This window comes from Cyrtonyx montezumae, unplaced genomic scaffold (assembly GCF_038088225.1).
Source record: "Cyrtonyx montezumae isolate F1298 unplaced genomic scaffold, pur_monq_1.0 scaffold_6, whole genome shotgun sequence".
NCBI lineage: Eukaryota > Metazoa > Chordata > Aves > Galliformes > Odontophoridae > Cyrtonyx > Cyrtonyx montezumae.
In genome coordinates this window covers 17,534,468-17,555,308 of record NW_027072067.1, presented here as the reverse complement: position 1 = coordinate 17,555,308, position 20,841 = coordinate 17,534,468, and the positions used below count along the sequence as shown (strand labels likewise).

Sequence of the window (20,841 nt, the reverse complement as noted above, 5' to 3'; positions counted from 1 at the left end):
AGACTTGCCCGAAGCCACCGAGCAGCTCAGGTCTGGCCTCGCCGGCTGCTCTGCTCTTCTTGCACTGCCCGAAGAGCCTCCTGCCCACCCAGCTGCCCTGAGCACATAAGCAAGGAATAAAAAGGCACAAAAACCCCCAAAACACTGAGCAATAAAGTTGTTTGGAAAGTGCCTAAGCATAATGGAGCTCCCAGGTGCTAAAGACTAAAAATAATTATAATAAATGAGGCAGCTCTCATCTGTTTGAAATAGCATGGCTCCATCAAAATTAATGTAGCTCGTTAATATAACAATGTTTGTTCCTCAAATGTCTCTACTGCTTGTGACTGGAATGGATTGGAGGTGCCCAGCTTTAACAGTCTGAAAATCAGTATTTCATTAGTAGAGTCCTAAAAACGAGATGAAAGAGAATTCATTTACTGTAATGTATTTCATTTATGTCATGGTTTCAAGCACTCTAATAAATAAGATTTCTAAATATAATTCCATTCCCATTAATGGAAAGGTACTGCAGAGATTAATGCGATACATTTCGGTGTAGTCTGCATTTGAGCTGTGCACTGTGGCTGCTCTGCTCCTGTGGTGAAAGCCTTCAGCTCTCGGGGCACCATGCGTGGTCAGGCACCTGGCTTTCAGCTAAAAGCTTTGGATTTGTTGCGCTGCTGGTGGGGATGCACATCACGGGAAAATCTTCCTTTTCCCACAGAAGGTGGTGACTTTACAATACCTTTCTCAAAAACGGAGTGGCGTGCGTTTGGTTTTAAGCGTCACCGATGGGCGAAGCGCAGCGTTTGAAACATCAGAGGGAACACACAAGGTTGGGTGGCTCCAACCACACAACGCAGCCACACTGAAAACCAGAATGAGAAACACCAAATGCTGCCACAACCCACAGAGACGAGAAGGGAGCGATGCCTCACCTGCGGGAGGGAAGCGTTTGTTTGGTTTCTGATCCTTGCTCATACCTCGGCGAGACTCAGAGGTGCCCGAGTGCGCTCCGAGTGCCCACGCGGAAGCTTTGAGAGTTCCTGACTGTACACAAACAGCTGCTCCCACCCCAACAGATTTATCCTGAAGCAGATCCTCTGCATTCGAGGAGGAGCGGGTGGGTGCAGGGTGCTGACATTTGTCACTGCGGGCGCAAAGGGATGGGGTGGAGAAACGCTCCCAGCAGACAGGTATCTTTACAAATGACAGAATATTTATTAACAATACCTTTAAAAAAAGGTTACATCTGCTAGTTCACTGATAAATATCATTTACACTGGGGAGAAAACTACAGCTCTTTTTTTTTTTGTTGCTCCATTTTTCTTGGGTTTTTTTTTCTTTTTTTTTTCTTTTTCTTTTTCTTTTTTTTTTTACATAGAAGTAACCATATCAAACTAAGAAAGAAACACAGCTTGAAATACTGACAATATTTCTCTGATCAACACCCCTGACTTTTACACAAGTGGAATCCGGATTATGCGTTACTGAATAAATATATTTAGAAGGTCTAAAAGTTAACTGTATTATTTTGTAAGCAAAAAAGACAAGTTACAGGCAAATTCAAGCTATCAGGAAAAAAAAAATAATAGTAAACCACTGCTGCGCATTTAAACTTGAAAATCTTATAGAAAATTCCATTGCCTTGTACTAGCGTTATCCCATCTGAGTGAACTTACAAAAGTACCCCGTAGTAACAAACAGTCCTTCTCTGAAGAAGATGATTTTTGCTGTGGATATCGTTGTTTTCTGGCGTACCGCTCTTACGCCTCTGGCTTCCCCTGAGGAGAAACTAGAGAGCTGTGGGCTCCCTCTCCCCACACTGCTGCCGGGCCCCAGTGAGTGCCGGAATGGGGCTGGAGAGGAGGATGACTATGGGACGAAGAAGGAAAGCACGTGGGCAGCGCTGCACCGCGTCCCGGAGCGCTGCTCCTGGTGTCCTTGGAGCGACGTCAGCATGGGCTGAGCGGGGTCTGCAGCGGGGCCCTCGGGGGGACACCCATACTGGTACCCAGCATCTCCACGCTCCCCTTCCTTCCCACCCAGTTTAATGCTAGATGAAGACAGAGCTATTTCAAGACAGTAAAAGCGGAACCTTACTGCGTGGTGCCAGAATATCAGCTACATGTCCTGTAGTCCGCAACCAACCGAAACCTGCGTGTTTCGTTTCAAGATGCCAGTGCTCCTTCTGAGCATCTGGAGTTTGTCTCGCTGAATCCTCCGAAGAAAATGAAAAATCCCACGTGCTGAGAGCACTGGGTTCGCACAGGGATCGCTGCTCACTCTGAGCCCGGTGGGAAGCAGTCCTGCTGTGCTGCCATACAGGAGAGCCGCGGCCCATGGGCTGAGAACAACGTGGAACTCTCGGTCAGAAAGGAAAAAAATCCCAAACAATATTTCCATGGTAACGTTGTCCATAGCATTTTATAGCAGAGGAAAAATTAATATCTACATCATATGTTAACTTTAAAAAATTCTATAAAACACTAAATATATAATAAAAAATATGCATATAAGGACATATGTAAACTGCTTTGGTAACATCGTATTACAGATGTTTTCAGTGCATTGCAGAGTTTCCAAGGAAACTTCAGACAAAGCTATATTTGCTTTGAGGAAGTACTGTATAATGCCATTCCTAAAGAAGCATAAACATTTTTTTCCAGTAGTAAGATGTACTCAAACCACAATATTACTTGGTACTGGGTGTCTTCGAAACAGCTAGCTAAATGTTGCTTATATTATAAACAAGAAGTCCTCTGTGTAATTTTTGTCATAAACTGGACCGAGCTGTGAGCGAGATCATTATCGTGCTGATGGCCGACAGTGTGCAGGCGTTGGAGGTCGAAGGGCCGCCTCCTCTGGCGTATGCATCTGAGCAAAGAGAGAGGGGAGATCAGCAGAGAGCACCACAGACCCTCACCCCACAGCCCTGCCCCGTGCCCCTGCCCCGCCAACACCCCCTCTCCTGCCCACTGAAATCCCCACTGCTGTCGTGCTGAGGCTTCTCCCACATTTCTCTTTACAACTGCTCTGTGTTCAGGCTGTTGTTCACAGCACCAGCCTGGCCCAATCCGCATCCTAAAGGATGATCCTAAGGCATCCTACAGGGATGCTCCTGTGTGGAGCCTCACAGGAGCTGGTGTGGGCTCCTGCTCTGCTGTGTCTGCGATTAAATCCCTCTGCAGGGTTTGTATGGCCACGGCACACAACCAGGAGGAGATCATTCTGATCTCACCCAGGGTTTTTCACATCACTGTAATTTTAATGCCACATTCCTGCATTGCAGAGGCAGCTGATTTAATGCAGCTTATAAACTGCAGTGTTATTAATGGAAGATGGGACATGGAGATTTTGCAAAAGCAATGTTGAGTAATAAAATACTCTCTCTTCTGTTTGTTCTTCTGCACGACCTCATTTCCCTAAATAAATATTTATGCATCCAACACAGAACGGAATATTGCTATATAGTAGCCTTATAAATTTAAAAGTCTCTGAACACTGCGTTTTATATTTTGTTATTGTGAATTGCAGTGAAACAACATATTCAGTGCATATGAGTGTGGACGTAGGAGAGCAGGAAGCGTGTAGACATCTTAAACACGGCCCTAAGCCCTCATGACATTGTTTCTCCTAGTTCAACCTTGGTTTGGGCTGAAGCCAGGACCCTGGGCTGGGCTGGTGATGGATGCTGCATTTCAGCCCCCTCAGAGCATGATGCTCAAGCCTGGGTCCTGCTGCTTGATCCCGGGGTGACGCAGGGCAGGGGGGCACCTGCTCCCCGGCCTTACTCGAGATCTTTGGGATCCGGATCTGCTCGCTGCTGCTGCCATCACCCCCGTCACTGAAGGGCTTTATCTCAATGATGTAGTCCTCATCAAAGGGCAGGGAGAGCTCCACTGAGGTCCTGTTGGTTTCGATCACGGACGCGCTGCTCTGACGGTTCCACCTGTACAGAACCTGTGGGAGAGCGATGAGGAGGCACAAACAGCAGGAGCACTCAGTGCCGTGGAAGCATCTGCTCTGACCCCATCTCTTCTCACACCCTGAGTACCCCAAATGCACCCAGATGTGCAGTCTGGTCACCAAGGTGCTATCCCGACCCCAGCAGCCGCCATTGGCCTCCCCAGGTAAGCTCCTTTTTTGATTCACCTTCTAAGAACCGAAAGTCCTGTTAATTTCCATCATAAATTGTGGAGTAACACAGAAGATTTCCAGAAGAAAATAAAAAGATGGGCAGCGTTTTGCTGTGAGCCAGGAAGGACTGTGACTGTTATCCTAACCACAAGTTCAAAAAGCATCTTTTGGAGACCCACGAGATAGATTCTGCTTTTTCAAGGGTGACGAGAGTCCCTTTCACCTGTTTCGACTGACTTCTTAATTTGCATTTCAGACCAAAAATATGCAGGGATGAGATGGTCTGAACTGCTGGGCTTCATCTGGGGCTTTTGACTGAAAGCCCCGAGGAATGAATTACTTTTGATTATTCAATAGAGTGCACCAAAGATACTTAAAAGTGAGGGCAGACATGAGAGCTGGCGCGAGTATGTGAGTCTGATGCCACCAAACTGTGGGCTGTGAACAGAAGACGAAGCGTGCCCAGGTCCTTTGTTGCTTCCAGCTCTGCTGGGAACACTTGCACAGCCTGGCCCTGGAGGCACCGGCTGGCAATCGCTCACTGATGTCTTCCTTGGGCCAAATTAAACCCTTGTGGAAGGTGATGGAGCTGAATTCTTCCCAAGATTTCCCTCTGGTTAAATTAAACCCTATTAAAACCGCTACTAATGAGGATTCTCTTTCTTTTCTTTTGGCTTTGCTTTCTGAAGAAAATAGAGCTATTAAAAAAGCATTTCATTTATCTGCAATTAAAGAGCTGGCTTATAGACTCTGGAAGGTTTCCACCCAAGGTCCTACTGTTATCCCGCATCGAGCTTGGGGTTTATGGACATTTCCATTAAAGCCCAGTGCCAGAATCTGGGGACAGCCAAGGCTCCATCAGGTCTCCCTGCAGGTCCCCGTGGAGGCTGTGATGCTCACGGTCCCACACTCACTTTGTAGCCCCGCACTTCTGACTCATTATCCAGTGCTTTCACTTGGTCCCAGTTCAGTATGATCTTGGAGTCCGATGAGTTCCAGATGATGTTCCCAGGGGGCTGACTTGGTGCTACAGCAAAACACGGAAAGCGTTCTGTGACTGAGGAGTGCCATGTGCAGACAGACCCCTCCTCGTACCCTCCCAGCTTGTCCCACCCCACTGCCAGTTGTCCTGAGCACTCACGTGGCTTTTTCGTCGTCACGTTGACCATGGCACTGGAGGGACCGGTGCCAGCAGTGTTGTATGCCTTGACTGCCAGGTGATAGAGCTCGTTGCCCTGCAAGTTGGTGACTTTGGCAGATGTTTGGTTACCGACTGTCCTGACCTTTCTCGCGTTCTCTTCCTTCTCGTCGTGTCTCCAACACCTGACCTGCAAGACAGAGCGAGTGCTTCAGCCCCAGCTACAGGTGGGCAGCACCCCGGTGGCTCCTAGCACTAACTATGGCACTTCTGCCCAAAGAAGTTCTCTGTGTCATCTGGGTAAGTCTTGCTGTTTTTTCCACCTCATGGGACATGCCACGGATTAGACATGCTACCTTCAGTCCTTAAACTCAGGGCTGCTATTTCTGATCACTGCTTTGGTCTGAGATGGAGGAAATAACCCAATCTATGGACTTTCCCAAAGAAGCACGCTGATGTCAGAGCAGCCACTCTTGGTCACCAGCACACCTGGCTACCTCCAGGAAGCTCTGATCTGCATTTCAGCCAGCCACATACAGACAGAAGCCTTTAACATAATACAGCCTTTAACCTTGGAAGGAAGAAGGAACACCAACAAGGCACTGCTCAGCAGGACCACGCAGCAGGAGTGGTGCTGCTCGAGCCTGCTCAGCACACAGCCCTGGAAGCACGCTGCAGCACGCTGCCTTACCTCATAGCCCTGTATCCTTCCTTTGTGCTGATTCTCTCGAGGGGGAGCCCAAGAAATTTCGATGTCTGTGGCAGAAAGGCTTCTGGCCAGAACTGTGATCGGAGCTCTGTTCGGCTCTGGGTAGACGAGTTAAAAATAACATTCTATGTTTAATTAGTCACTAACTTCAAGGGAATTTCATTACTGCGTGCGAAGAGAGGCGTGTGACAAAATCAAACTTCCCCCTTTCAAAACAAAGCCCTGCCAGGCCCGTGCTAGACCGCACTCCTCCTCCGCAATAGAAATAATAGATGTCGTTACTAAGCTCAACCTAGGATACCACGTACAGTAATTAGGACAAGAGGGAACATTTTCTAATCAGTGGACATTAATTCATACTAAATCTCCGCTGAATTCTTTCCAGATTACATATGGCTTTTCCATTAATATCAAAAGATTTCATTACGATTAATGTTATTTTAATGGCTATCAAAAGAATTTAATCACGGCGCGCCATTTATTATAAATCAGAGCAAGGATTAGGTATCAAAGGACGTCGGTGTGGATGCTGAACCCTCGTGGATGGCAGCAGGGCGGGGAGGAGGGGATGTGCTCCTCGCAATACCTTCCTCCGCCGAGTACACGACCGTCACGGGGCTGAAGGAGCCTTCCCCCTTGTTGTTGTACACCCCCACTTTCACTTCGTAGGGTGAGAAGGGCGGCAGGCTCTCGTTGCGGAAGACGTATCTGGAGGCGTCTGGGGAGGCCACGACGGTCTGCATCCAGCTGATGGTGCCAAAGGGGCGGAAGGCCACCACGTAGCCAAAGCCACCTCCGTTCTGCAGCTCCTCGGGCACGGTCTGCGGGCAGGCCAAGCATGGAGAGGTGGCAAGTTGAGCAATTGCATTCATTTCCCTGTTGCTTCTTGGTCCCCCCCCTCAGCAGAGCAGCTGGAGGCCCAGGAGGGTCTGTAGGCACCCAAAGTTCCAATGGATGACAGTATTCTCTAACGATGGGCCACTGCCCTGTGTGTCAAGGGGTTAGGTGTTTTGTCAGGTGTTTTGGTGACAGCTTCTTACTCTGTAGCCCAAGGCTCAAAAAACACATCCAACCAGGCCATCAGAAACACTGTCTCTGGATGTTTATGGGAGTAAACTGACTGTTGTGTTGGAATACAAATTATATTTTGTGCAAATTATGAGTCAAAGTCACGGCTGATGTTCTTGTGTTTTTGAAACATATTGGAGTATCTGTAGGAGATGCAGCGAAACTAATTAGTCCAATGGAGGAGGAAATTTAGCATACTGAGCTGCGTGGTAAGGAGAAAAACCCATTTATAGTTTTTTAATAACCTTAAAAATATCTCTGATGATTCATTCTGCCAGCTTGGTCAGGAATAGTGCTAAGTGGAAGTGTTAGCATGTCTAGTGAAGTTCATTATTAGGAAAAATACGCCAGCTGCATCACATCATAACACGAAAATACGAGCAGACAAATGACTAAAGTTCTAGCCCTGGCTGCCTTGAGGAATATTAAACATTCTTCATCTCTGTATCTCCTCTTGCTGGCTTTCATTAGCAGCAGTAAAAGCCAGCATGCAGTGCACTGTGCTAACTCTTAACCATTTGCTGCCCCGTAGTGCAGCACTAGGGAGAGGGCTGGGGCTCGGGAGCCAGCTGTGGTTTGCAGCACTGTGTTCATTTTCCTCTTGGTTTTGACTCCACTCACCTCCCATGTGATGACCAGCTCTGATTTGCTCCCACCACCTCCGCTGACATTGGCTGGGGTCACTTCAGGAACTGCAAAAAAAAAAAAGAAAAAGAAGAAAAGAAGATGCAGAACTGTAGATAGCACTGAAAACACACGTGGGGATTTTGAAACCAGAGGAGTGTGTTGAAATGAACCAGCTACAGGACTCTGCTGGCCTTCCTCTGCTGGGTATCGGAAACATTAGCAAATGACTAATTTGCCATGGCAAACAGCGCATTAAAAGTATGTCAATAATAGTATATGAAAAGTATGTCAATTAACTTGTGTATTCAGCCTCTAATAGTTTAGTTTAAACATTTATCTTCCATAAAAGGGGCTTTTACATATTTTCATTTTTCACAGCCTAACATGGAGCAGAGGAGCCACGTTTCCCATGACAGTCAGAGATCTCTGTGAGCACCACTCCGAGCCTCCCCCTTTTGGGCCACACCAAGTGACAGGGACAGCACCCAGGGGCATTACAGCTCTCCAGTCTTGCAACACGTCCTTTATGAGCAGTTGTGGGACAAGACTGAACTCAGCCGCCCCTGCTACTTACGAGCTTCTTCAGTTCTTCTGTTCTCTGAAGGTCTGCTTGGCTCCCCTATCCCAATCAGGTTGGCAGCCACCACTCGAAACTCATACTCAACCCAAGGGTTGAGGCCAACCACGGTGGCTGTGAACGTCCTGCCGTCGATCACCTCTGGAACTGCAGAGGGACACAGGTCAGGGGTGCAGATAAAACCACTGAAAGCGTTACCAAGAACTGAGGACAGGTCCTATTGGTTACCCTTAGCAGTGAGGGATTAACACAGACGCAAAGTAAATTAGGATTGTCAAACGTTTTCTCATTTTTAATGTTGGATTAATCGCTAAAGTAAGAGCATTACAACACTGCTTTTAGCACAGAAATTCCTGCTACTGAAAAGTTTCCCTTAAATTGCCACTTTCTGAAGGCAAGGTGTCAAGACAACAGGTTTACAAGTTGTTCTTTTTCTCCTTTTAGACTGCACTGTTCCCTCTATTTAATGGTTACTGGAATGGAATTAACCTCTGGTGGAATGAGCAATTACATCATGGGACTTTTCCCTCTATCAGGAAAATAATTCTGCTTAAAGATAGGCCAGATGACACAGTCTGTCCCTGAGGGATGTCTTTATAGACCACAATTACTGCTGTATATCTCCAGAGTGGCAACAAAAGATAGGAATTCATTCTGTTTTCCCTTAAACATTCATGAGAAAAATGGATGAGTAACAGCACAGGCTGAACCCTAAATCTTTGGGTTGCCAGGCTGGAAACCAGTTAAGAAGAGCAGTGTCCTGCAGCCAGTGAAATCACTCTGAGGGCAGAACTGCAGCTCAGCAGATCCCGATGGGCTCCTTCCCCAGCATCCCAGCTGGTGCAGCCCTTACCTGTGCTCACAGCCTGCCAGCCCACCGAGAAGGGCGTCCGGGCCTGCACCACGTACATGGTGATGGGGCTGTGGTTGTCTGCTCCAGGCCTCCAGGACAGCTGGGCCGTGGTGTCGGTGATCTCATCGACCGTCACGTCCTCGGGTGGGCCTGGGGGACCTGTTAGAAACGTTGCAGGAGGGATTGCTTGAGGTTGGGGGCTGACTGCTGCCTTCCTGCCCTCAAGGACACTGCGATACTTCTCTCTCTTGCATCACCCGGCCATGTCTGTCAGTAATGCTCTCTCTCCTCAAAGCGCTGCTTCCCCACCAACGCTCATTTTTGCTCTTCCATTTTGGTCTAAAATTATTCTCAAACGATATTAAGACCTGGGGATGCTCAAATATCTAAAATACCCTGACACCTCCAGTGCCCTGCCTTCATAATGAAACTTTCAGCAGGTACAGCCGGGTTTAATTTCTAAGAAATTAATATTCGATGTCTTTTTGCTTGGCTGTGGGGGAAATCAATCATGCAATGCAGTCTTGTTCAGCTCCTCCAGTCCTTCCACCCCAATGAAATTTCACTGCATCCTTCACAAATTACTCCTCCTGCTTGGCTGATACTGACATGACCCATCTTCTTGCCCTGGAATAACGATGGTTACTCCCAGCATTTCCAAATATTCCACTTAGCACGGTGAATGGTGCCAGATTAATTCCGAGACATCCATGCAGGTGCTATCTCAAGGTCAGCAGAGGGGAGAGAATCTCTGGTACATTCATACAGCAACCAGAGCAGATAAGAAGGAATTAGCAGCTGCACTTTGACTCAAGTAGATGAGAGAACCAGTCTGGGAAGGGGTGATCTCTCAGCAGGATTGGAAATCCCCTAAATGCATGGTACTGCCAAAGCCAGGCATGGCTTTAACAGCTTTTCCCTAGGGCTGCTTCACATCATCTTGACATAGCTCCACTGATGACGTACTTTTACTTACAACATCTATTATGAAAGCTCTATTTACGCAGCATCTACTTGCCTCCCCCTCCAGTGTCACTGTCCTGGGATATTTCCCAGTGTTATACAGCCAGTGGCACAGTGCACTACACCTCCTGGTGCAGCCACAGTACCACCAGCCTGCATGGAGACATCCCCACTGCTGCTTCCAGGGAGGGATGACAGCAGTATTTTTGCTGTCACCAGTGACCACTTTCCTGTAAGAATTTAATGTTCCTCCTGTTAGCTTGCACAGCCGATGGTAAGGAAATTACCTAACTGAGGTTCTCATAGCAGGCTGTTTTGAAATGTGTGTACAAAAAGAATAACCAAAACCACACGGTCTGACTGCTACACGATGCAGCCACAAACCTCACATTAGTAGATGAAAAGAGTGACCAAAGCAGAATGGGTGGCCTAGCTTTCATAAAGAGAGAGTTTCTCCCTTCTTTTTCATGTACTCCGACTTCTGTTGAGTTGCCTGAGATTTTTTGCTCCATGGAAGCCTTGGAAACCATCAATTCACAGAATGGTTGAGGTCGGAATGGACCTCTGGATCCACATAGTGAAACCCCTGCTCAAGCAGCGTGCTTATAAAGCACCTATCCTAAACTTTTGGGGGAAGGACAAATTGAAAGTTCATATGGAGGAAAACAGGGAAGGACACAGCTTCATGCTTCTCAAGCTCACAAGCAGGACAAACATAATATTTTTTGTAAAGATTCAGACTCAAGTTAACTAATCACATCTCCATGAAAGTCACATTTAAAACCGTCTGTGAATGATAACAAATAGAGCCTGACAAATCAGTGGGGTTACCAGATCATGCTTATTCTACAAAAAGGAACGACTGTGAAGGAATGCAGTGAACAAGCCGGAGACGATTCTGCTGCAGAGCTCAACAAATAAATGTGTTCAGCTGGTGCAAGTTTTGCATTCTGGACACGAAGATGTACTAGTGTGTTTATCTGTGCTGTGTGTCTGTTCTATGAGGACGCATATATGAAAGCAGCTTTATATATGCTGCTTGAAAATGTACTGCAAACCACAGCTTGTACTTAGAGCTTATTTCTTAGATTAATTACAAGATGCTGGGACCCTAATGAATGTCACTGAGCCCAGGCATTGTCTTACCAGCAGCAGAAGATAAGAAAGAAATTTTACAACAACAACAACAGTAACAAAATTCAAATACCTCTTACAATCAGGTCTGCAGCAGCCGATAGCTTGTCCACACTTGTTTGCACCATGCAGACGTATTTCCCAGCATGCTTCAGCTGGATGCTTCTGATCATCAAATCACCGGCTGAATCCTGCTGATAAAGTAGAGAAAAGTGGTTACAATTACTTTTTAATGAGCGCTAAACATCATTATCACATGAAGGACACTGTGACTAATGGATTTATTTTACACTGGCTGATGAAAACATTCGCAATGCAAGCCGTGGCCTATTAAAATTATGTGAGTCTGCCTTGAAGATAAGAGCGGGAGCACTTCTACAATTATGGCTTCTGCAAGGGGCAAGGGAGCCAGGTTTGGGTCTGTTAAGCAGTTTCCCCATTAAAACAATGTGACAACCTCTGCAGGTTTGCCTCGATCCCTCCTTCAACTCTCTGGATATCCAATTTATAGCCTCTTCACCATTCTGATGTCTAAGTTGTGTCAACATCTATTTTGTAAGGGCAAACCAGCCCAAATTATGAGACATCTGCAATAGCAGCCCTGTGCTACGGCCAGCATTTTGATTGCCTGGTGTTTCTGTACTAAAGATCATGAGAACAGCACTCTCCTAGGAAATCTCGCATCACCTAACAGCAGTAATTTGTTTTCCAAATGCCAAATACATGTCTGATTAACTGTTGAATAGAACTAATTATGCTTCCGTATGTATAGGAAGCTCCAAACTCTTTCTAAATTTTTCTCCAGACACAAAGCATTCATTTTGTTAGAAATCACAGGGTAACCTTGTGATTGTGGCTTTCAGACTGAAGAATATTAATTCAGTTTGTAATTTTAGCTTTGCAGCCCAATCAAGCACAGTCACAGGGAAGAGCTGTCACTGCTGACGTGCACCCTAGGCAGAAATCTTTACATGCATCTTCTAATGATTTTTTTTTTTTAAGGGATAACAACGAAGCTTGTAAATTGTATTTCCTTTTACTTTCAGCATCAAATTTCACTCCTGACAAATGCAAAGACAGACTGCTTGTCTGCACGAAACCTGGTGTGGTGAGTGACTTTGTAAAGCCTCCCTTGGGGTAACATTCTATGCTCCCTTCTCTTCTGTCCTCTACTTCTGCTGATAATGTATTTCAGTTTTCTTTCTCTTTTGCTCCTCCTTTTTCTCACACCTGACTCCTCCAGCCATCAGGCTTCTGCGGGTATGATATTTAAGGCTCAAACAAACAATTCTTTGAACATTACAAAAGTTTGCAACGTCACTGGGTACAGCCTGGGTTCCCTACAAACAAACAAGGAACAAAGAACCCAAAGATACCAACGTGTCATCTCCAGGAAATGCACACAGATAACACTGAAAAGAAACGCCATCTCCAATGGCCACTGACATCTGTAGCACTGTGAAGATCACTTTGCGTAGAGGAAAAATACTCCCTCTAAGCACATGGTCACAGGAGGAAGATACGGTCATGTAAAGGAGCCAACCTTGGTTTCTGCATCAATACAAAGCCCCGTGGCTGTTACATTTTGCCTTATTTATTTATTTAACTGTTAAAGCCATAGAAAAACGATTACGGACTTCTTCCCAATGGGAAAAGCGAAATGGCAGGGTTTTTTTGCAAGGAGAAAATGCACTGTAGGTCTTCTGATCTACACTGGGATGGTAAAACATCATCCATGCCATCAGACTGAGGGCATGTCTTTAAGCAATTATAGCAATCCTGCATCAACTGTAACACAGCAGTGTACTGTCAGTGCTTACTTCCTCAGTCTACGAGACGTAAGATAACGTCTCCTAGTGTCAGCTTAATCAAATCCATTTCTCCCATTGGCAGCCCTTCCATGTGTTGCCTGCCATTATTTCTGCGACTGCCAATGCAAGAGGAACCGTCTGGGAGATTGCTCCAGAATTGATACTTACCCCTCCGACTTTTTCAAAGTGATCCCCATCTTTGTCGAAGTCTATCAGGTGTCCATTGAATGACCAGGTGAACACGATATCGAGGGAGTGATCGTGAGACACCTGGCAAGGCAGGACGATACTCTCTCCAACAGTGACATCCATGCTGAAAGGCGACACCATAACCCGTGTTGGATCTACAAATGAAGAAAACGGGGATAAAATATGAACCCTTTCTTGAACTGAGATAGACGTGGAGCTGAAAATGATCCTACGCCGTCAACTGCAACTACAGTATTGCCACCAAAGTCTGAAAAATGTGCGGTGGTTACTCTGGAAGATCCTTCAGGCAGTAACTGGACTGTCACATCTTTGATTTTATGCCGAAACCTTTCTCCTTTTAAAATGTACGTGTGTTTTTCTCTTTGAGGAGGGCTCACACAAAGAGTAAGCATAAACAACAGGTCATATCAACTGAACCCTTCACAAGATGCAAACTGAAATCGTGCCCCAACGGACCAAGCATCATGCCCAGCTGATGTGGGCAGTTAAAGGGTCAGACTGACTCCTCTTTTAGGATCTCGGTGGTTATAAGCAAGAAGTCACTGAGCTGATGATCGGGAGCAGAGCAAATGTTTTAGGGAGATGTAGCAGAAGAATGGTGAGAATTGGTTGTTTTTTGGAACATGATATTGACAGAGGAAAGTAGAAAGACTGCAGATACCTGTGATGTGGGAAGTACAGTCTGTTATGCACCAGCTCCACCCTGGGCTTTGGGACCAATCCCTTATTCACGGCTGGATTTCACCACTGGTTCAACTTTAGTCACGCAGTGCAAACAAAATGATGCCACAGAAAGATGAGCCACGACACATTATGCAGACTTCAGCCCCTCATCTGTGCCCATGAATTCCCCTCTGCCTCCAAAGTTAACATTTGTCTTTCATTTCTGTTGACAAAAATGCTGTAATTTTTTTTCTCTACAGGGCCCCGGAGGAAATGAAAAGGAGAAAAAATATTGCTTAACAACGAGACCAAAAGTCTGAAAATCTTATACAGACAGATTATTTTGCTTATTCCAAAAATCTATCCTGCACAGCTGTCATGGTAAAATAATACAGGCATTATTCATTCTCCAGTACATGAAATCAAAATCTTAACTACTTCACCGAGGGACTCCTGGACAACTGCTTCATTCTCTGCTAAAATAGTAAGGGCACTGCAAGAATACACGTGCAGGACAAAACTTTCCACTTTAGAAGTCTATAGGCAAAAAGATTTCACTGCCAACTCAAAGAGCTTTCAGATCAAGGTTTAAAATGTTAACGAAGGACACGATTCTGAGACACAGTGAGTGCCTCCTCCACTGCCCTGAGTGCTCCTGAACACATCCCACAAAGCACCATGCACACCGTGGTGCTCAACGAGCAACAGCAGTGAGGTTCTGCTGTGGATAGCCCTCATCTCCCTGGAACTTTCTGCAAGAGGCGAGAAGTCCACACCGTAGATCTGATTCTTCCTGTGGAAATACACAGAGTTCATAAAAATATGAAGAATGAGACACGGGTGTTTGCGAATGACTTGTTTTCCAGAGCAGCGTAGCACAGCTCCTGTGGAAGCTGTAAGGGATGCAAGTGCCCAGTGCCTTTGAAAATCAGGCATCCAGGTTTTAATGCAATCATATCAAGAAGCATTACAATCTTAGAATTGAGCATAGTGGGTCTGAGGAGCAGCTGATACGGCGTGATGACAAATGACGCACAGCACAGGCTCTGCCCCCAGCCATGCTTGGCATCCACAGGAGCCCCCTGCAATGCCCTCTGCAAACCACCCCAAGGAGAATGCTTACTAGTCTCTTCTCAAGGACTGGAAAAGCTGAAAAACAAGACCACCCCCTCGCCTTGGAATAACCTGAGCAGAGCAGCAAATCCCAGCAAGGAGAAAAGGGGAGCGCGACCGCGCCGAGCCAGCGCTGTGACAGCTCGTCCAGCATTGCCACCGAGTTTATGAAGAGGAAACACGTGAATGCTGAACGCCAAAGGGGATGAAAAGCTTCTCATCATCATCTGGGTGCAGAATAACCCGGCTTTCAGCCTGGCTTGGCTGTGCCCTGCACCCCGGGCTCAGGGTGCAGCCCCCTGCAGGGCTCTGGCTGTAGGTGTCACTGACAGCTCAGGGATGCAGGGCAGCTCCCTGCTGCCTCCTGTACAGCAGCACATTCTCCAACGCAGTTTCTGTGCTTGCCATGGGAAGGAAACACGTGGTATTCTTTTTACACGCAATTTGTGTGTAATGCAGACCACCCTCAGCAGAGCAAATCCATGCCAGGATGGCTCGGCTGCACCTGATCATGCAGGGATCATCACAGCTCTCCTTACCCATGTGTGTCCCGAGTGGTGTTACTGCTGCAGTGCACTCGCTGTATTTCTGAGTGACTTAGTGCATTTGGAAGTTTGGGACTACGTGATCTTTAAGGTCCGTTGCAACCCAAGCCATTCCACAAGTCGGCTTAGATCAGCAGAGACCTTCACAAAGTTCTCTTGCTTTCAGTTTGGAAGAAGATACAGAGCTGAGCAGTGTTTCCCATCTGCAGCCGCTGTGCTTGCATCCCTTGCGCCCTGCTAACAGGGAGCTGCCACAGACCACGCTCGGTGCCCCGTGTGGGGATGCATCATCACTGCAGACCCACAGGCTGTGTGCACTGCGGGCTGGAACAGCAGCTCCCCAGCCTGAAGGGAAGCCTTCTCACCCCAGTCTGCTATTGATCGGGTGTCCATTAGGAGGGATTACTTGTTTAGGATAAACAGCTTTGCATGGCTGTGCTTGCTTGCTGTAGCTCACGCGGTGCTGTGCTGTGTCGTATTGATCTGGAGGACACGACACAGTGGGACACCATCCACAGAGGCATGACATAAATGCCATAAAGTGAGGCAGAGGCTGGCACAGATAATGCTTACTTTTTTGTTGTTTAAAAAAACAACAACCCAACAAGTCGGCCCCAAGCAGGCAAATATCTCTGAATGATATGAGAGCAAGAAGCTGCCCCAGGGGAAGGAGGGTTTTCTACCTACAGGAAGGTGGACTGCTTTGCATTCTTCTGCTCTTGGCATCCCATTTCCAAATATGCTCCTTTCCTACATGGCTCAAGCAGCTAAGGCAAAGGGAAGCAAGGCCAAGCTCTCAGGGCTTGCCCACACTGCTGCAGAAAATGGACAGAACTTCCATCCACATTGCTGACATCCCTCATGCATACCATGCCTGACAAGTAGTATTTGCATTTTTGATTACCTGATTGTCTTGAACAACCATTAGTGTGAAAGGCCGACCTTCATTCTGTACTTAATGTGCATGAATGAAATCTACATAAACAATTTCAGATTTCACAAACAAATTTTTAAAACATATCTTTTTTTTTTTGACAAATTACAATGTGAGTGTTGGGAACTCATTCTTTCTCTTTATGGAGTATCAGCATGGTACTGTTTCCCTTCTTTTTTTTTTTTTTAAATCAGAAGGAGTTAATAAATGCATTGCAAGTCAACGCTCTCTATTTGCAATGACATTTTACATTATTATATTGATTTTAGGGCAAATATTGTCTGGAGATAATAAAAACCAATCATGGAGCTAGAAACATCTATTTCCAGTGAGCCACGAAAGAATCAAGATCCAATAAATAAGTGCTCAAATGTGCTCCAACGTTTCTTTCCCTCCCATTTGTGATCGAAATGTTTCTCCAAGAGCACAAAGTCCACAGCAGCCCAGACCTGACGACTGGCTCAGCTTCTGGGAGCTGTCAGAGCACCATCAGGCCCTGTGAAAAATGGTGAAGACTTAAAAATATGACCCCAACCAGAAGAGAGTAATGGCTGGTGAATAACTGTAACTGCAGCACGATTAGCATGGCAAACTACAGCTTTCCTAGTAGTCTGTTGGAGTACTTTATGGGCCGTGGCCGAAACTGATGTGAGAAAGAAGTGAGGAAAACCAGAGTAAATATAACATGTCCTGCTCTACGGTTCTGTGCTTTGCTGTGGGCAAGATTTGTTTTCAGAGAAGAGTTTAACCGTTGCTGCTTGTAACCTGCCCCCATCCACGTCCCTAAGCCTCACTTTTGAGAATACCTTGGCTTCGTTCAGAGCTGAACTGCAGTCGAAGCCCAAATTATTAATGTATTTCATAAACTGACACTGAAAAAGAGCTTCCCACAGATTGAAAACTGTCTGAATTGATGCAAGTCTCCCTCCGAGGAATTAATGCCTCCCACCTCGCAGACAGGGACCCAGCAGTCAATCAGCAGATTGCATTTCTGCATACTCAAATACACATCCTTTGTGTGGCTGAATAATAAATGAAGGTTAATTTAAATCTGAAAACACATTAAGAATGGAATTGCATCAAAGGATACTGGGGAGGGATGTACCATTACAGCAAATTCAAAGACAAAATGTATGAAAATATATCCACTCCACTGAGAGTACAAAGAGTGTTACTTAAATAACAAGAGGACACGGCACTTCATTTTAACCTCCATTTTACCCGGTGCAATGCAATCTTATCAAATCAAGCTCTCTCCATACAATTGTGAGAAAGAAAATCATATGTAATGGGGTCTGGAAATGACAGTCAAATCTGTCACTCACAGAAACTCATCCTTGCTCTTTATGGCAGTGTGCAACAGTGCCTGATTATGCTACAAAACCCAAACATACCTTCTGTCTGTCTTTGCATTTCAGGCTCAAATGAAAGCAACTCCACTTCAGAGGTGCATTAAATGAAATCGGTGTATTTGACAAACGATTGAACCATTTGTGACACACTTTATAGATAACCAAGGGAATCCAAGGTGTCACCTTTTGTGGGCTATTGATTGAAACTAGCTGATATCCATCTTTTCAAGTACGGAATAATCTACTGTCATTACAGAAATGATGGCCATCTTACAGAGAAGGTTAATCAGATACAGGAGAAATCATATCTAATCTTTGATAAATTGCAAGTCACTCAAGGATCAATCACTGTTCCCCTTGAAACACAAACCACAGGTAATTGTGCAAACATAATGCCACGCTGTCTGTTGTGCAGCCCATGTATGTGGGCTGTGGCCAGAAGCGTTCTGCCCCTTTGAACAGCTCAACCTGCTGGGACTGCTGATTTACAGGGCTTTTAAACACATTCTGAATAGTAATGACCACAAATAAAAATCTTCAAAAAGAAACAGAGCAGCAATAATACGAGAGGCAGGCACTCAAACTGGGAAACTACGAAGTGTCTGGCATGGACTTTGCGCTTCTGTGGTAGAGCATGGTTTCAGATTTTTTTCTATCTGAGTCTTATGTCAGTTATCTACACCCTCCTGCTCAGGACCAAGGTGATAGGAATAAGCTGACATGCAAGAATAAATCCCAAATTAAGAGTCATTAGGAGCTGATGCCTCCTGGAGCTGTCAAACCTGCAGAATGGCATGAAAACCACTAGGTGGAATTTCAAGCTTCCCAGTGGATGATGCACAGCCTAACCATCCTTAATACCACTCAAATCAAGTCTTGCATTTTTCATAAATGTCTTGGGATAAGCAAGTCTTGGTGTACAGGTGATTTATCAGCCAGCCCCAGGCACATTAAGTTTCCCAAGCACTTGGTGTGAGCACAGCAAGTCACTAGTCCCGCTGGGAAGGAGGATTGGGTGAGAGTATCTACTGAGAGCTCTAAAAAAGGAAAGCTTTTAATATTACTTTAATAAACTGGACAAAGAGTATTTCACTTTATCTCCCATATGCTTCATTTCTATAAAACAAACATTTGCAGTCACCGCTGCATCAATCTGTTCATCCAAAGTTAATAAAACTCCCATACGTGCTGTACCACAGGTATCTACATAAGTACCATTTCATAGAGTAATACGCAAAGACACAACTCCTTTTCACTCTCAAATTAATACAATTAGTTCTCAGTAATACTCCCTCACTGTTATATTCCCTCCAGAACTCATGGCTATTTGTCATTAGGAAAAATGACCACCACAGTTTTCACTGCTGAGTGTCTATCTCCTGCTGTTACCACAATGGCTTATCTTCTGGTCGGGCTGTTGTATCAGTCCCACAAATGCCTTCAGCCAAAGTATTTATTTACAGCAGCATCTGCTCCTACTATTTTATAATTAGGATATAATTAGTAGAAGTTCTCGCAAGTAGCTCCCATAGAGAAATGACTCTACCACACAAAAGTAAAATCTGCAATTCCCAAGCTATTGGCAATCTACACTAAAAAAGAAATCTGGGCCTTTCTCTAGTGCCTCAGCAAATGCCATCCTGACAACAAGACATAATTAAGAAGCTGTAGTGCATTGGGGAGGGACAAGATACAACCCATCTGCAGCCAGGTAGGGCAATCAATTATGCAAAGACTTACTTGCAGTCTCAGAAGAATCTTGTCAGGTCAGCTTAAAGGTCAACCTCAAATGAAAAAGTCAAATTTTTTAATACACTGAGCACTTGGAAAAGAAATATGGCTGTCACAGCAAAGTCACAGTTGTCTCCTATTTCAAACCATTTTAAAATGTTCAAATATATATATTTTTTCAGGCAGAAAATGGATGCCTCTAGTTAATGATAATTCTGAATTCTTATTCAGGTTTTGCATACAAATTGCATGAAAAAAAACCCAAAAACGTGTGGATAAGTACATTGTCATAAAGTACCTGGCAAGTTTAAAACTAATTAGGAAAGCACAATAGCAATTATCCAAACTCAGCCTCAAACCTCTGGAATTTACAAGTATCCAAAGAACTGAGTCAGCCAACGGGGAGAGGAAAAGCAAGAAAGGGAGTGATTTTAGCTCTATTTAGTGGCTATCCACAGAGGGAGCATCTACAAAACTGCTGGCTTGTAAATCGCTCCTGCTAGGGGCAAGCACAGCGTGTGAGCCATCCTATTAAATACTTGCTTGAATTTTTAGAGTTTGAATCACAACCAAATGTGAACAATTAAGCTTAACGGAATTACACCGAACAGAGAATTAGATAAGCAAAAGAGAGGGAAAAGTACAGAGAGAGGAGCTCTGCAGGATGAAGGCCAGCAAGAGCACACATCTTGGAGTGAAAGGGAATAAAATGAGCTCCGTTCCTTTCTTTCCTTGTCTGACCTTGGGCAAGTCATTAAAAGTCTCCGCTGCTTTATTTACCCAGCCTATCACATGGAAGCAAGGCCTTCATTAGAAAGTGTTCTGTCTTTTTACACTGCTGAGCACAGTAGATATTTTTATTTAAGATAAACTTTTACTTGAAACCCTGTTGAGACCTCTCCGCTGCCAGGCAGGACCGAAACCCAAACAACTCACTCCAAGATCAAGTTACAGTCCAACAGGGCCAACAAAACAAACCTTCAAAGGCCATTTCCTGGGCCACAAAGGTTTAATTTGCTTCCCTGTGAAGGTGAGGCTGTCTCTGTGAGCTTTGCTCCTTGCAAGGAAGTGCCTCGTGTTCCCGTGTCCCAATTAGTCGGTGACAAATTGAGAAGGCAAGCCATCCTGAGCAGCTCGCTCCTGTTGTGCTCTCTTGTTGGTGTACCAATGTTACAGACAGGGGCAAGATCAAGGCAGGATCATGTGTGGAATGAGAACAACAACATCATCCCATCATTATAACTTGCTCGAAATTCTCAGCTCTTCTGCTACTGAATAAATATTCAGCGTG

At 45.4% G+C, this 20,841-nt stretch overlaps 1 protein-coding gene across 3 annotated transcripts in view; it reads right to left on the bottom strand.

The window, feature by feature from the left end:
* Positions 1-2,300: 2,300 nt before the first annotated feature.
* The window catches only part of LOC136056980 (contactin-4), a 247,937-nt gene continuing 229,396 nt past the window's right edge, over positions 2,301-20,841 (bottom strand). For 2 of the 3 annotated variants that reach the window (XM_065749412.1, XM_065749411.1), the window contains exons 14-24: positions 13,171-13,346; positions 11,265-11,385; positions 9,095-9,253; positions 8,239-8,388; positions 7,659-7,729; positions 6,556-6,790; positions 5,952-6,067; positions 5,264-5,450; positions 5,037-5,149; positions 3,777-3,945; positions 2,301-2,859 (exon numbers count right to left, since the gene is read on the bottom strand). In XM_065749412.1, coding sequence (XP_065605484.1) covers positions 2,759-2,859; positions 3,777-3,945; positions 5,037-5,149; positions 5,264-5,450; positions 5,952-6,067; positions 6,556-6,790; positions 7,659-7,729; positions 8,239-8,388; positions 9,095-9,253; positions 11,265-11,385; positions 13,171-13,346 — 1,598 coding nt within the window. In that variant the 3' untranslated portion in view covers positions 2,301-2,758. The remainder of the gene's footprint in view (positions 2,860-3,776; positions 3,946-5,036; positions 5,150-5,263; positions 5,451-5,951; positions 6,068-6,555; positions 6,791-7,658; positions 7,730-8,238; positions 8,389-9,094; positions 9,254-11,264; positions 11,386-13,170; positions 13,347-20,841) is intronic. The other variant, XM_065749413.1, reaches the window with a different exon arrangement.